This window comes from Cryptomeria japonica, chromosome 4 (assembly GCF_030272615.1).
Source record: "Cryptomeria japonica chromosome 4, Sugi_1.0, whole genome shotgun sequence".
In the NCBI taxonomy this organism is placed as follows: domain Eukaryota; kingdom Viridiplantae; phylum Streptophyta; class Pinopsida; order Cupressales; family Cupressaceae; genus Cryptomeria; species Cryptomeria japonica.
Window position 1 is genome coordinate 372,622,108 of NC_081408.1, and position 18,317 is coordinate 372,640,424.

The following is an 18,317-nucleotide window of genomic DNA, read 5'->3' on the forward strand; positions in this document are numbered from 1 at the left end:
AGAATCTGTTTCATCACAACGAAAGGGTAGGGGATCCATCATTGGGAGATGCTTAGCGAACCAAGGAACAATAGTCTAAGGATCCAATGGTTGACATCAAGAATTTGAGTGGACAAGCTTGGGAGGTGGGTTGTGTTGATGTGTTTTTATGCACTTCATACACAGAATAAAATACCAAGGTATCTTACCCTCTCTTGAACAAAATCTCCTCAAGTGGTGAACTAAGTGATCATTTGAGGTGACTCTAAGGTTTCAAATGTCAATTCTTGATGTGTGAATAAGCTCAATGGTTTGATGTGATATTGCTGAAATCACAAGCTGGACTTACATTTTACTTGAACTTTTGCTTCAATGTTGTTGGAACATGGAAACTTACTTGATTTGAAAAAAGGAAAAAAGAGATAGAAGGGTTTAGAGAAATCTAATCTATTCTTCAGATCAATGACAATAATGGATCATGCTTGGATGGACACATTTCTTCAACCGAGCTTTGCTTCACCATGTTACCAACAGCTACACAAACCTAACGCAATCTTCCGAGGGAAATGAAAGGTTTTCATATCATGAATCATTCATCCACATACCCAATACACTGGCACAACTTGAATAAACACATCCACAATTGAAGTTAGCACATTTTGATGTTCAGTCTAAATATGCATTGCAATTGAAAATCATCCTACTACAAATAGTATGAACTAAGGAATTATCAACATCTGCACATTACTCCATCACAATCAGTGAACTTCATCTAAGATGAGGATACAAGAAGATATCATGCAATATGTAGAAAAAACAACACATTCCACCATATCTTCAATGAAAACAATGTTTATTTAGAAGCTTGGCAACAATTGCTGCCTTCTCCTCCTACACTACTCTACTTCTAACTACTTCTAACTACTATTACTGAACTATTAACTTTTAGAAATGAAAGAGTGGAGCCTTGTATAGTGCTCCCAATACAATTGAGTGGCCAGGATCAAATCCACATCAATGGCCAAGATTGAAAGATAGAAACCCTAATTAGGGTTTGTTACACCCATTACATAGTATTTGATGCTTGACCAATGATAAAATTACATTTTAGGACACCTGTCCATCATTGAATTCCAACCAATGAATGATGAGGTTAGGTACATCTAACTTTGTGCCCACATGTGGTAGCTATCCTCCTTGTTGGATGAGTCAAGTGCATTGAATATGGACGTCCTTTACTTGGAATGATGTGATTGGCTTGAAGATGACTGGGCACCACCTCAGCTTAATCCTTGTAACTCATCACAAGTGTAGGTGAATGAGGCATATCTCTTGATACCCAACATTTCCAAGCTCCTGATGTGATGGTGGGAGATATTCCCAAATTTGCATCATCCTTGAGGATCAAGCCTTCTAACTTTGATTAACTCTTCTGAAACTATCTCCTTGATCCCCTTACACAATTTCACCTCCTAACTTGGGAATTCCTTCTTAGTGTAGTGCATTCACTCTTCATAGTTGTAATGATTCTAGATTCCTTCACTTGAAACCTCTGTATTGGATTACTTTCTTGCTATATCGGCAATGATTCTTGGATTTTTGGAGGAAATTCAAGATATTTGTAAAATTCCTTCCTTTAGCACCTTCACTCTCATGCTTGCTCTATCATGACATTGATCTTTACTTTGTGATGATAAGTCCTTAAGCTTCCCTTTGCAATGTTGATGAATCTTGGGAGTGTTCTTCACGTGGAGCAATCAGCTTCCCTTTCTTAGCTTGATATCTTTCCTTTGTAGAATCCTCTCTCTTGCATTGTTGTCTTTGTGTTTGATTCCTCGAGCCTGCTTCTTGCATCGGACCTTGATGCTGCTTGCAGCCAACTACTTCATCTGATCATCTGCAACAGCAAACAAGATAGCATAAAACATGACTGATATATACTAATTTTACCTATTTTCAAACTCTCTAAACTGAAATGCCTCCGCAATGGAGTGAAATAATGTTCCAACATCTGATCTCAAGTCTATTTTTTTATTGATTTCAGGTCTGATCTGGAGCTTTCAGCCTGAGATGATTTTCATATCAGCGGGTCTGATTTTCCACCTGTACTGCCGTGGATTTTGATGTGAAGTGGAAGACTTCTTCATGCTGGCTGGGCTTTTTGATGGTAACTGGAAGTTGAGTCATGATGGCTGAACTTTTTGGGGGGGGGGACTAGAAGTTTGATGATTTGAGGGGTAACTGGAAGTGCTCTCGAGCTAGTCGGGGATTTGGAGGGTCATTGGAAGTGCTCTCAAGCTGGCCGGGGATTTGGGCATGAAGTGGAAGTGGAAGTGGAAGTGGAAGTGGAAGGAAGTGGAAATGGAAGGAAGTGGAAGCGGAAGGAAGTGGAAGCGGAAGCGGAAGGAAGTGGAAGTAGAAGTGGAAGGAAGTAACTCACTCATTGCTACCTCCATTCAACATCACCATCAAGACCTTGGTTGCTACTCATCAAACACTTCTTCTCAGTTGATTGCTCATTACTTCTTGATCGCTTCTCCCCTCCATGCTCCAACCTAAAGATGTCCACTTGCCTGCTTGACCACTCATCACACTTCTACTCAATTGATTGCTCATTAATTCTTGATCGCTTCTCCCCTCCATGCTCATTACTTCTTGATTGCGGAAGCGGAAGGAAGTGGAAGTAGAAGTGGAAGGAAGTAACTCACTCATTGCTACCTCCATTCAACATCACCATCAAGACCTTGGTTGCTACTCATCAAACACTTCTTCTCAGTTGATTGCTCATTACTTCTTGATCGCTTCTCCCCTCCATGCTCCAACCTAAAGATGTCCACTTGCCGCTTGACCACTCATCACACTTAAAACTCATACCTTGACCTGACCTAGAAGTCGCATTGCATCCCCTCTCAAGCAAGAGGTTAATGGCCAAAGAAACTACTGCCAAGCTAGACAACTAAACTAAGACAACTAACATATAAGCAAAAAGTGGGGGTCCCCATTTGCAATGGGGCGATGTGTGAAAACGTCACAATAGGTAGGATGAGTGCTATGCACGCACTTACAGCATAGTAAATGTGTGGCATAGGATTGATAAAGGATCAAGCAGAATATCCCCCATGCAGCAAGGAGGACAATCACAGTAAAGAGGAGAACATTGAGGGTCTTGAATTAGTAGACAAAGAGAAGGCAAATGCTCAGGAAACCTCATATGAGGGTATGACAGAGGTAGAAGATGTAGATGAATCCAATAAGCCCGACATTGTAGAGATCCAGATGATGATTATTAACTCAGAAGAAAAGGAATTTCACGAGCTCATGTCAAACAAGGGGGGTTTAGCTGAGGAAGCAATAGAACTGACTAGCAAGTTAATAGAAGAGGCTGCAGCAGAAGCCATTCTTGGGGAATATGAGGCAGAAATTGGGCATGAAGTGGCAGAATTAGAGTGTTGATATTGATTCTGAGCTTGATGAAAGCTATAAGGAAGATCAAACAGACATCTTGGTAGAACAAAGCATAGAGAAAACACATTCCAAGTTGAAGAAACCGAATATTGAAGGAAAGAAGCAGAGAGGGCGCAAATCTAACATAGCAAAGCTGACAATAGCAGGTAGTGCAAAGGGTTTGAAAAAATTGAGAAACGAGAAGGAGATATTCCTTCCCGAGGAGGCATGAAGCTTATTACTTGGAATGCTAGGGGCATCAATGCCCCTAGCAAATGGCACTTAATCAAGCATCAAATAGATACAAGCAAAGCTGATATGGTACTACTACAGGAAGCTAAGTGGCATAAGGATTGTCAAAAAAGAATGAAAACCTAGAGACAATGGGAGGGGCTTTTTGTGGAATCAGATGGTGCCTCTGGCAAGCTAGGTATGATCTAGAACCCACTATGTATCAGATGTGTAATAATCTTAGAAAGTTAGAACTGGATGGTAGTAAGATGCAAATCTCTCAATCAAAACAAAACATTTGTAGTAATAAATGTGTACGGTCCTATCTCAACTATAGCTAAAAGAGAATTATGGAGTGATATCACGTAATGGTTGAAGTAGCAGATTGGTGAAAAAGTCATCATAGGAGGTGACTTCAATGCAACACTGGACAATTCAGAAAAGCAAGGTGGAATGCAACATTTATCAAGGGTGAAGCTTGATTTCCAAGCCTTTGTAAATGAAAACAATCTAAGGGATGTTCCATTGAAGAACGGGAGATACACTTGAACTAATCGTAGAATGGGATTTACTAGTATAGTAGAAAAAATGGATCAATTTTTCTTAGCTGGGGATTGGGAGATCACCACAGACACCTATGAGGCGGCCATTTTGCCATATATCGGATCAGAACACTATCTAGTGCAACTGATTATAGATCTGGAATGCCACAAGGGAGGATCCCCCTTCAAGTTTGAAAACATGTGGCTCAAGAGATCCCACTTTATATGACTTGGTTAAGGTTTGGTGGAATGAGTTATGGATTGGGAACCATTCCAAGTTGTATCCGTTCAGCAAAAAACTATCACACATCAAAAGCAGGTTGAAGGAGTGGAATCAGGAGCACTTCAAAAACATCTTTGAGGGGAAAAATAGAGTGGGCAGGGATTTGGAAGACTATGAGAAAAAAAAAGGACTAGAAGCCGAGCTAGCAAAAATCATGGCAAGAAAAGAATGCTATTGGAGACAAAAGTCAAGAGAAGATGGCTAAAGGAGATGGCTAAAGGAGGGGGACAGAAATACCAAATTCTTTCATAGAACCGCAATTGCCAATCAAAGTAAGAAGAGGTTTGTAGAAATAGAGAAGGAAGAAGGAACCATGACTCAATCCATGGAAGAAGCTAACCAAGAAGCAGTAAGATATTTTCAATCCATTATGCACCGAGAGACATAGGATCACAGAGAGGAGAGAGACAAATTTTGAAGTAGAATTTCTTCATTGATCAAGGAGGCAGATAACTTGGAACTTATATAAGCCCATCGCTATGGAAGAAGTCAGAATTGCCACTTTTCAACTTAGCCCAAACAAAGCTTCAAGGCCAAAAGGCTTGTCTACTCAATTCTATCAATTTTTTTGGAACATCCTGAAGGAAGATCTTCTCAAGGCGGTGGAAGAGTCTAGGAAAAAGGCGTCTATGCTTGGGGTTCTTAATCACACTTTCATAGCACTAGTCCCCAAGAAAAACGAAGCATAGAGTATGTGCGATTATCAACCAATAGCTTTATGCAACACAATCAACAAGATAATAACCAGTGTTCCACAGGGACGCGTCCCCCCCCTTTTTGGGCGCGTCCCCCCGTCAGAAACGTCTCGGGGACGGGGGGACGGGGACGCGACGTCCCCCGCCGTCCCGCCACCGCCACCCAAGCGCCGCCGGGACGCGGAGACGTCCCCGCGTCTCCCAGGGAGACGTGGAGACGTCTCCTTGGGAGACATCTGGGCGTCTCCCAAAGAGACATGGAGACGCCTCCACGTCTCCTTGGGAGACGTTTGGGCGTCTCCCCGTCCTTCAAGAGACGTGCAGACGTCTCTCCAAGGACGGGGAGACGCCCAGACGTCTCCTGTCGCCCCCACTTATATGCAATGTTTAAAATTAAAATTTTAAAAAAAAGTGAGTTTTTAAGTTTTTTGAGGGTTAAGGGGTAACTCTAATTGGACGTGGGCCAATAGAAAAATAACACTCGACGCCTTTAGAAAATAATAAAAGTATTTTTGGCCTCGCGGGGCGCTGCCCCTCGACCCCGCAAGGGGCGATGCCCCTTGACCCCAACTCAAGGGCGCTGCCCCCAAACCCCCGTTGAAAAATATAGGGGGAAACCGCGCCGATAGAAGTAGGGAAAATCTAACCTCCGAGTTTGATTAGGCTCCATATAACAACACAACTTAGAAATCTTGGTATTTAGATTTAGTATTTCAAATTTCCTATAGTCTCATTTGAAATGTAATTCTTACACTGTAATATTGTCATACATCTTTTCAAAACTAGTTTTTCAAGTACTATATGTATATGTACAAGTATATGAGCACCACCACCCCGCCACCGTCCCCCCGCCGTCCCCAAATTTAGGCCCTTGGTTCCCCCGTCCCGGAAACGCGTCCCCCCCGTCCCCCCGTCCCCAACGCCCGTGGAACACTGATAATAACCAAGATAATTGCTAACGGATTAAAAAAAGTGACTAGTATGGTGGTCTTAGAAGAGAAAAGTGAGTTTTCTCCAAGAAGGTCAATAGTAGAAGGTATCATTGTTGCCCATGAAGCAATACATTCAGCTAGGAAATCAAGAACCCCCAGTATGATCATTAAGTTGGATTTACTAAAGGCATATGATCTTGTGGATAGGCAAATTCTACTCAACGTCTTGGGCAAATTTGGGATTAGAGACAAATGGATTGAGTGGATTGGTAGCTGCATCAGGTCTCCCAAGTTCTCATTATTGGTCAATGGAGTATCACAAGGTTTTTTGAAACCTCAAGAGGTATTCGATAAGATGACCCCCTGTCACTCTTTGTCTTTATTATCATGGCAAGAACTCTTGGTAGGAGCATTATGCAGACAAGGGCAAATGGGCAATGGAAAGGTATTGACATCGCCCCCGGTATTGACTCAATCACCCATCAACAATTTGCAGATGACACAATACTATTTGGGAGTGCCACTCAGAACTATTAAGAAATTGTTGGATGACTACAATAAGGCCTCTGGGCAAAGTGTCAATTGGAGGAAGTCTGAAGTTTTCATCCTCAATGTTCAAACTAGCCTTCAAAGGGAGATTGCCAAGATTTTGAGCTTAAGAGTGGCTAATTTCCCAAGGAGATTCTCAGGGATGTTGTTAATTGTCGGATCAAATAAAAAGTGCTATTGGGAAAATCTTATTAACAATTGTAAGATGAAGATGGAACTTTGGAAAGGGAAATGGTTGACTTCGGCAGGCAGAATTTTGATGATAAAGGTCGTGCTTTCTGCTATTCCAGTATACTCAACGTCCTATATGAAGATTCTTGGAGCAGCGTAAGATATCCTTATTCAGATCATGAGGAAGTTCTTTTGGATTGGGGCCAATGACACACAATAATTCCCACTTATTTCGTAGGATAAGATTTGCAAACCCCAAGGTGCTAAAGGTGTTAGGATTAAACAACTCAATATTATCAACTATTTGGAATGGGGCCAATGACACACAAAAATTCCCACTAATTTCATAGGATAAGATTTGCAAACCCCAAGGTGCTAAAGGTGTTAGGATTAAACAACTCGATATTATCAACTATTTGGAATGGGGCCAATGACGCACAGAAATCCCCACTAATTTCATAGGATAAGATTTGCATACCTAGTGCTAGAAGTGTTGGGATTAAACAACTCAGTATTATGAACTATGCTATGGGAGCTAATTTAGTATGGAATATGTATAAGGGCAACCAAAAATGGGTTCAAAATACTAAGGAGGAAAGATCTTGATACTAATGATCCAATCTGAATATTCTACACAAGGAACCCTCTGAAAGGCTCTACAATTTAGAATTTTACCCTTGAGAGTCGGGAAGTAATAACAAAGCACATCACCTAGGAAATAAAAAATGGCCAGCGTGCCTCCTTTTGGGAAGACTCTTAGGATGGCTATTCATAACTATGAAATTTGCCGCACTTGGTGGATCTCAAGAGGGAGATTGTCAATGCATGGGGAAGCAAGGTTTGCAGCTATGGGACCATCACTATGATCAACAATATTCCAAAGTGGGAATGGAAGTCCTTTAATGATCTAAATGCTCCTCAAGATCAAAAAGACCACCTAACAAAAATTCTAAAGAATAGATGCCTCTCCATTTCAAAAGAGGATGATGAGATTAGATGGTGTGCCTCTGCAGATGGGGAATGCAAGGTCAAAATTGGGCACAAATTGAGGGAGGTTGTGATGGACGACAATCAATGGCCAAAGGAACTCTTATGGGGCAAGCATTGCTTACCCAAAGCTGGAGTATTCTCGTGGATGGCCATATAGAACAAGATTCTCACTCAAGATAGGCTGGCTAAGCTTGGCATTCTTGGCTCGGGATGATGCCCTCTATGCAAGAGCAATGATGAAAATGCAGACCACCTCCTTCTCGCATGCACTTACACAAAAGCTTGTTGGAAACATTTTATTGCCAAATTGAATTTATAGGGCTCATATCCACAGAGTTTAAAAGATTAGTTTGGCATGTGGCCGAAATGGTACAAAAATGGAGTATTTGGAAGCCTTTGGCAAGTTATTCCATCCTCAATTGTTTGGGAATTGTGGAAGGAGCACAACAAAAGGATCTTCAAGGAACAGTCAATGCCTAGAGAAGTCCTAATTACGAAAAATGGAGGCGTTGATTGTTGAACTGGCAAATTCGGCAGCCGGAAACAAATCTATAAAAGTAAATACCTGTACAAATCAGGACGAGGAGATGATCAAGTTATTCCAAGGACTAGTCATTCCTCCAACAATGGGAGATAACAAGTCTAACCAAGCCTCAAAATTTCAAAAGAATGTCAAGTGGTGTGCTCCAGAGGTTAATTGGGTCCAAATTAATTTTGATGGTGCTTCGGAAGGTAATCTAGGCCCTAGCAGAATAGGTTGTGTGGCATGTAATGAGTTTGGAACTATGATTGCAGAAAAATCAGAATTTATTGGCAATACAACTAACAATGTAGCAAAATTCAAAGCTGCTCTTAAGGGATTAGAGTTAGGCATGGAAATTGGAGCCGCAAAAATTCATTTGGAATGGGACTCTTTAAAAACCCTTAACACCATTAGGCAAAACCATGCGCCTAATTGGAAATTGAGTAGGTGGCTTGTCCCAATTAAGAAGTTGATCGATAGCTTTCAAGAATTCAAGATCAGCCATGTGTATAGGGAAGGAAATGGGATGGCGGATGAGTTAGCAAAAAGGGCCACCTAAGACATTGTGAGCAGATGATTTGGCATAGGTCGGTACTCCACATTGGATGCAACCAATCACACATGCGTCTTCGATTACTTTCAAAAAATACATCATATCTCTTACTCCTTGGCAAAGAGTTGTACCACACATGTTCATTCAAGGGAGGATTTCATAGGCAATCTTTAGCAGATAGGACCATTGATTATGAATGGTTGATTCCACTTGTGGCAGCAGGTGCTACTTGCCACCGATACCATAGGTGATGACATGAGCGTCACCTTAATTTGCAATCGATAAGGAGGAAAGGCATCAATGCATTGAGATACGGTGAATATTTGGCCTTGAAGTGGATGTAAATCTCATGATGAAGACAGATGGGAGAGGTTTATTCAAGGCAACATTGGCATGCGAAAAAGCATTCTGGCAAATTTCCTAAAATTGTGAATTGAGATTGTCAACAAAAGAATGGACACGCCATTGCTACTAGAATCATGCAAGAGACTTGGCATTCTTAGGCGAAATTACAGACAAGAGGCTAGTCACTATCATGGCGTCTGGGCACTCGATTGTGTTGCATGCGGTAAAAGCAGTTCTAGGGAAGGAATCTCTAAAGACATTTCACCACTATAGGGTGAATATAGACATCTCAACGATGTTTTTGGCACTATTGTTATATGGTGGAATGAAGATAGGGAAGGCTAAAAAAATGTGTCAAATTCTCTTTAAGCATAGCTTTCTAGGAGAGATTGATGTTGCTCTGGACAATGTGGCCCAGGATTTAACGATTCCCCTTACATAGAACTATTACATGGCAAGCGGCAGGGACAACGAAATCAAAAAGTTCCCAATTGTGAGGGCTCTGGGGCCGAATGTGCTAGAGGAGCATTGGGAGGCTATGGGTTGCAGTATCCTCTTCTTGCAAAGGCTTTTAGGAGTGGTAGACTACAATGAGGACAGTTGGATTAGCACCTACATGAACGAGAGTTTGGTGGTTATTGAAGAAGAGACCCAGGAGGATAGTAGTAATCTTGGACTGTCTGCAACAGGTGATGAATGGATGGAGAATGACATGCGGGACTTCATGGAGATGGTTGTTGGCAACAACAATGAGAGAAAACTGAGAGGGGATGAATCAGTTTTCTACCGGATCTACAAGCTCAACCACATAAAAATCTGATAACCCACAGCAACAACAAAGATAAGCAAATTGATAGCACAACACACAACACCAATATTTTGACGTGGAAAACCCGGTTAAGGGAAAAACTACGGTGGGAACCTACCCACAATAAGATGATACTATGCAGTAGTATGTGAAAATATTACAATGGGGAATGCACCGGCATTCAGGCACACTGCCTAGAGCTCAGTGCTCAAATATAATAACCCGAAAGGCTACAACCCTTAGGGAAGTCTCACTGACTTACAACAAGATTCAAACTATAATCCGGAAGCATTGAACTGCAATAATAGCATCTACAAATGCCTAATGACAGTTCCGGTCAAGCACACCTGTCTGCTCTGCAACACCAATCTCTACTCAATCATAATGCCGAAGGATGAATCACTTGTTCGCACATATACCAATCTCTGATAATGCAGACACAACCTCGACACCTAAATTACATGATTATATCACCTATTTATACAATTCATCAACCTTGACAACAAGGTTGGCTAAACCCTCAACTCACAATTACAAAATTACATCACACAATACAAAGATCGACCACTGGACCAATATAATGATATACATGACATAACATGGACCTAAATCAAATTTCCAAAGCTCATCACCACTGGTAATCACGCCAAGATCAACCCGCAACACGCTACACCACTAGGAAAACCACATAACACGAAGAACATCACCGGTTCAGCAAAATCACCAAGAACTAGCACAACTATCAATGCAGATCATCAAAACAAATAAGACACAATTAGGAAACACCAGCAAGCACGTTAAAATCATTTGTAACAGTTGTACCAACACCACTTATCAAATCTTCATCGATCAATATCTAAAACTTAGGAGTACTCAAACAACAGCAACTATCACGAAGAGAGATAACTTGTGAAGCACCAAATCACAAACCATCTGAATTGAAGATACACAAGACCATCCCAAACAATCTCCCAAAATCTCAACTCAAGATCTGATCATACCGGAATATACTGGAGGAAATACTGAACTCTACAAGGCACAGATCAGAAAAACAAACTGCAAACCAGATCATATAATATGATCAGTAGTTAGGCTTTCTGGATCACCAAAACCAATACAGAAGAATATAATGATACTAGAAATATTCCATACACCAAACAAAGATCCCAATAAACCAATCTGCAATCACCGGAGCAATAAATCACAGGAATATGTTGACATCAATGACAACAACATATCATAGTAGCAGCAATGTCCAACAATGGCCCAAAGTTCGACTAACCATGCATGTGGTCCAGAGTGCCCTGTGGTTGCTCGAGCCGTTGTAGCTCAGTAGACCCTTGCAGACGAGGATGAGGAAGTGGAAACTAAAGAAGATGAGTAACTTGATTGTTGTTTTGGGATGATATTTTATAGATAGTATTATCTATAGTTTTGGTAATAGTATAGTGTCTGCGTTACTGATGGACTTACTATAGATTGCCCACATTTTGTATCTGTTTGTGGGTTTTTGGATAATTTGCAATCTGAGGGTTGTTTTGGCTGATCAAACCCCCATTTTGTTAGATTCTTTTATGTCGGGCTTGGAATAGGGTAGTTGGTATACCTGTATCTTTTGGACATATGGATACAATGATCACACAGTAACACTCTCTTATTATCAATATAATGGGAGCGGGCCCTTACTAGTTATTTACTGACCAAAAAAAAAAAATTGCAAAGGATGAAGGGCCATGGCTTACCTTGAAGGATTGACAGTTTTCAGCTTGATCAATGTGCTGAAACTTGAACACTTGGCACTTGCTTTCACTCATGCCAATGCTCACACTCTTACAACCTTGCTTGCTCTCTCTTGTTATGCAACTTGAAACCTTGCTTGATGCTTCCAACCTCTGTAAAGATTTGGAGTGAGAATGTGAAGTGTTTTTATAGTTTTTTTGAAGTGCTTAAGGTGTAAGTAGGACCCATAAACTTTTATAGGGCTAGGGTGGGGAGCACAAACATCAAGAAAAATGTGATCTCCTAAAAAATTTGCTTTCTAGAGGTGTTTGCTGGAAGGAAAAGCTAACAATTTCAAAGATAGTTGGGAGTTTCCCTTAAGTCCCCCCACATCACCGACAAGGGAGACATATTGAAGATGTCCCAAGGATGTCTCTTGCCTAGTGGTGGTGAAGGGGTGACAATGGCAAGATGTTTTCCACCCATCCACAAGTCTCAAGGACATCCCTATCTCCATTTTCGCCATTTTTCCTAGCAAGATACATCCTTGCGAAACACTACCTTCATCTTGTTGTATTTAGAAAAACAATGTCACTATTTTCTTCGTTTGTCTTAGAATCTTAATGATATGATCTTTTAAAAGACTATGAGCCTTTTGAAGTTTTAGTAAATTGTGTGCGACAGATCATTATAATTAGGGGCAAATAAAAAATGAATGTCTAATTTACAAGAGATGTGCATCATTTTAAAATTGTCATTTTAAAAAATGAATGTTTTTGCATCATTTTAAAATTGTCATTTGTCCTCCTCAACTTTCCCACTCCCATTCAAATGTTCTTTGTTGATAATTTTTAAAATCACAAAATGTAAAGAAGTCAACCCTCAATCCAAGTTGCAATTTTACATGAGGACCATTTTAACCCACATCAATCCCAACTACCTCTTCAATAGCTTTTCCATTATGAACAACTATAACCCATGGACAAAAAGCTTATTCAATAAGCTTTGATTCTTGTGATAGGTCAATCAATCTACTACAAGAAGACACTCCATTTCAAATTGGGTTTCTATACATATGACTACCTTGTGAAAGCAATACAAAGTTGAAAGTGATCTACAATAGAGAGACTATAGTTTCTCCCCTCCCTAAGAAGAGATCAACATAAAACTTGGCAACACAACCTTTCCCCACATCCAACCTACTTTGCACGCAAGGCTGTTGCAAACATAACTCCAAAGCATGATTGTCTAGAATCCCTAACCCTCTCACACAAGCAATAACAAACCAACATCTGCACCTAATCGTCTAGCATAAAAGAATAACTCCCAAGCAAAGGAGAAAAACCAAAGCATTCTCTCGCACAACCAAACACCCCAATGCCAAACAAGGGCAAGACAAAACATGGGGAGAAACAACGCTAGATCCATAGGACCAACACCACAACAAATCCAAGTGCCATACCCAAAAGTGTTTGATCATGCAATCCATATCAAGTTCTATGCCAAGAGGACATTAATACAAATGTTGCCTATCTAACCACCAATCTCCACCACTAATACAAAGAGAGCATGTGTTTTCACATGTGCTGACCAAAATCACAACCTATCAATTTCATCGTTAATTCAGGAGTTAAGAGAAAATCATCATGCAAAATGCAATTAAGTGTCAACATCTTGCAACCAAATCATGCCCTCACCCATATCCTCTTGATGGTTCCAACAAAGTAAGGGTATCTAAAAATTTAGTGCCAATGAACATTTGAATATGTAATCAAGCCATGCATGGTATAGACACCCACAATGAAGGACCATTAGAGTTTTTCAAAGTACTATAGAACAAGCTATATGACAAGTTATCTATCATCATGCAAATTGTCAAACAATGGCAAAATTATATCCTAAGGAGGCTATAATTCACACTAACCATAAGTCGCCTCATTTCTTGCATACATCCAATAGATGAAATACTTGGACTAGTTCCATTTAATGATCAAGACAAGAAGGGAAAGCTCGAGAAGGCCACAAATTGACTCAACCATCATGTTGTTCAAGTCCTCATCACAATATGTGACACCCAAGATCCCAACTTTTCTAAATAGGTTATTCTTTACTCAATATATACAAATTTCTCGCATATATATAGCACTCTTGCACATGTTGAATAGGTCTCCAAGTTCTACTTGCAAAATTGACTTCTCTACAAACTCAAACAGCTCTTCATTTTAGCCAAGAACCTAGCCATCAACTCATCTAGGAGGCACAACACTCCAAGACAAATGGACACTTTGGAGTAAGAAAAACTCTTTCCCCACTCCAACAACACTTCTTTTGGCCTCATATGCACAAAAACATAGAATTCCATGATAAATCATGCATTCTTTATTGCATTGCCAAGCTGACAACTAAGAGGGTTACGTTTGGTACACATTTCTCAATTCCATCTTCCATCCAAGCTTTGGGAAACATTGCAAGGCACAAAGTGCCCATCCTTCAACCATGTTTGGGTTTATTTTGGACTTTCCTCATACCTTCTCTCCAACCATGATCCAAGATTTGTCAAACATTTCTGACGTGCCTTGTGGAAGAATTTGAATACTCAATCAATACAATCCACTACATTCCATCCTCTGACCAATGGGCCAATTGAAGCGATCAACCAGATTCTTGACCATTTTTCACTCATATAAAAAAATGCATATCCATGCACACAAGATAACAATCTTTCCTTCATCCAACATGCCAAAAATAGAGCTCTTTATATTTCTATGGAGCATAGTCTATTTCAGACATCTTGGGTTATATGCTTTTGACATTACCCACCACACACCTATCAATACACAGTCACACGGCAGAAAAACGTGTACAAGACAAACAAGTTTTGTATCACATCTTTTGAATGCATCAACAACAACAATACAGTGAACAGCATGACATGAACCACATGTCACGTGAATTTAAATTAGGTGATAAAGTTTGGCTAAAACGTACTTCAAGGATCCACGCCAAAAGATCAAGCATCAATACTATGTTCTCTGCATGCTACACCAGCACAACCAATTAAATGCAAAACTCCTTAAACCATACTTTCCACCTTTTCTTGAGCCAAAAACAACTCAAATCCTCCAAAGTCAAATCTTAAATATTTGCAAACAACACCAAAGGATCGTATCATTAGGGCTAACACAATACATACCCAACACGACACACATTAGTTGCTCCAAGTTGTCAAGGCAAAGGGAACATGCTAATCAAGCTAAGTTCAATTTCCACTGTTATGCAAAGGCATGTTGACAGCCAATGCTGTACAAGAAAAGGGCAATTGATCCAAGCTGGACCTCAATTCATGCACTCACATTGGTTATGCAGAAGGACCTGCACACTGAACTCTAGCACCATGCTTCCAACAAACTGGCAATCTCCCATTCACCACCTCCCTTGGCATTCCAAGTAATTAAATGTTGTAGTGATGACCCAATAGAGGAAGGTGCCTCACGTTCACAAAGGGATGTTCATAACCCTGTTACTAAAGATGCTGGCTGAATGAAACAATAGTGTGTGCTTAATAATCCCTAACATCTTTCAAGAGCCAGGAAGATAATCTTTAGGAACTGAATTGCAATACCCTGGAAGAGACATATTGCAAAAGATGATTGATTAGTTCCAGATATTGAGGAAGGAGCCTAGACTCCAACATGTACAATGTTTTAAATGTCCATAGGATTTTAATTTCCTATAATACTAAAATATTTGCACTGTACTTCTTTCCAGCATTAGGAAAGGACTGATTTGGTTTGACTTCATGTTTGTAAACCAGAACATCTGTGATTGTTACGGACTAATTTGGGCCTTTCTAAAGCATTAACTCTAAACTTTTATGTTTATAAGATGAAGGTACATACGGCTTCAAGCATGTTATGTGTTGTTCCAGAGACATTATAATTAGATTACATTTATCTGAATGTTTTTAGTTTTTACCACTAATCTAAGTGGTTGGCAACTGTGTAACCCTCCATATTTCTATTGCCAGTAACTACACGTACCCATATGTATTGCTAAAAATGGGAGAATAGAAAAGCCATCATTTAAGCAATATAGTAAAGCCATAGCAAAATAGTTTAGCATGTACGCTTGAATTTTACAGTCACAAAACTAGGGTCAAACGGTTAACCATATAAAATTGGATCAGAGACAAGTGGAAGCAGGTCATCTTGCCTTCTGATGTTTTAGAAAACTAGTTACCACAATCAGTAACCTTCCTAGCCGGAACAAATTACTTTGAAAAAAAAGAACAGCAGACATGACAGAGAAAAGAATTCAAGACACGGACAAATAGTAATAATGCAAAAAAGTGTACATCCCCATTCCCAAGTTACATATCTAGAGAGACATTTTATTTTTTTGATTTAGCTATCTTCATAAGAAATGTTTCTGTCAGATTCTCACTTAACTTCCTTCCCCACAATTTAGGCCAAGAAGTAAGAAATTTAAAGGTCTATGCAAATTCTAGGTTATATTCATTTCACCCTAGGTAGTGCATATTGTATAATTAATAAATTGTGATGGAGAGAATCTATTGCACAAACCCACAGCGTAATATAACCACACTAAAATGAATACAATTGTGAAGACTGCCTTTTGCCTTTGAGGAACTTACATTAAGATATGAAAAATGAGAAATAATGAAACTAAAAAAATTATTAACATCCACGCAAGAACATTTAGGAGAGGAAAAGAAAGAGGATACACCATTTCAAATCAGCGAATCGGAGGCAGATGTGGATACGGGAGCTGTGCCTCTATATCACATATAACTGCCGGTAATGAGGGAAAGACATAATTTGAGCCAATAGGTTTGCAGAATAACCGTTTCAACTTCAGTGTTACTTCAAATCTGAAAACTATATACTAATAGAGGATGCTACGTATTTGGAAGAATCATACATACGCCACAAAATGTACGTAGAAAAGAAAAAGAAAAATTAGAGCAACAGAATAATAAAAAAAAATGCACCTGAAGCATATCTGCTAGACTTTTCCTCCGAGCTCCTAGCCCTGACAGACCAATCAGTCCATCCGTTCCGTGCTCAAACCACTCTGCAGAAGGTTGCCGACCCAGGTTCCCCTCCCTTAATTTGTCTACTCCTTCGTTCTCTTCTCTGTGAGTGGGAAGTACGGGCTGCATAGAGAAGAGAGATTTGCTGTTGCCGTCGTCAAAAGACCTAAACTTTCTTCGGTCGCCTATTCCGCCGTGCGGGGACGTCCCCGCTTGCAAGCGCTGTGCAAAGCGCCAGTCCTCTTTGGACAGTATTGGAGGCGGAAGCCTAGGGTTCAGATTCACATGAGAATAATAGTAAGATAAATACGCAGGATCAGACCTCACCTTCTCTTCTTCCGTTAGAAGTCCCTGACTGTGATTATTTTTATTAACAGTATTAGTGTTAGTGTTAGTATTAGTAGCAGCTCTAGGAAGCGTAGATCCATTTGCGGAGTTATGATTGAAAAAACCCCCAACGGCAGCCAGAGAGCCGTCAACTGTGGGAGGAGCACTACCACTTCTGTACAGGTTTAATTCTCTTTCCCTTTCACTAATCTCATACCGGCGCTGCTCCCTCAGCATCATCCCAAGTTCTTTCCCTAATTCTTCACTGTCTTGCATACTCGGCGGACTTGTGCCACTATTGTTACTGCTACCCCCTAATGTTCCTCTCATTCCAAGACCGGGAAACATCTTTACAGGACTCTCTGTCACCATCATAACCTCACAAAATCTATACACTTGCCCGTCCACATATTACAAGCTGAGTACATTTATAGCGAGATCGGACACCTCACAATCTCCTTACTTGTTTACAAACTAAACTTTGCAGTAAATCATCCGAACCGATCTGTCGGCGAAATAAGCTAGAACCTCCGTTCAGTGTCCCCAAAACTACCTCAGATTCCTCCGAATCTCACATCTCTACACTCACGCCGCTCTCAATTTCATCAAAAACCGCGCACACGTACACAGAAACATTTTTACTCACAATCAGAGGCTGATTTGCAGCGTATTATCGGAAAATTTACGTCGCATTAAGCATTTGGGAGGCGGAGAAAGAAAGTATGGGGGTACACGCGTCCAAGATAAGCTCCAAAATCGGCGCATCGAGAACCGTTCGATCTTCAATCGGACGGCCCGGGATCCCCATGCGCACCTGTTGCAGGTTTTGATCACTTGGCCCCTAGGGTTTTTGTCTCCCGATTTGTTTATCACGCTTATTAGCACCTATTTTGTTTTTCTTTATTTCTGTTAATTACAGCATTGAATTCTGTATATATCGTTTCGCATTTTCTCTAGTGTCGGGAATATCCGAGCCGAGCCCCCGCCGGGCCAGCTGGACGGTTGGATTCAACTTTTCTTTCCATCCGACGGCTCAAAATAGCCCCGGCGTACACTTCTGCTTTTACGTCAACGTACGGGTGCCTCTTTATATTTTTACACGTCAGCGAATCATCTCAAGGGAAACGGGGCCCACGTGTAGCCTCTGGTTTCATTTCAACTCTCCCAAATTCC

The 18,317-nt window shown here is 40.5% G+C and overlaps 1 protein-coding gene across 1 annotated transcript in view; it reads right to left on the bottom strand.

Annotated features, from left to right (window-relative positions):
- The window catches only part of LOC131047402 (pumilio homolog 1), a 43,383-nt gene extending 25,336 nt beyond the window's left edge, over window positions 1-18,047 (bottom strand). Inside the window, exon 1 of the mRNA XM_057981292.2 lies at window positions 16,776-18,047. Coding sequence (XP_057837275.2) covers window positions 16,776-17,519 — 744 coding nt within the window. The 5' untranslated portion in view covers window positions 17,520-18,047. The remainder of the gene's footprint in view (window positions 1-16,775) is intronic.
- Between the last annotated feature and the right edge of the window lie 270 nt (window positions 18,048-18,317).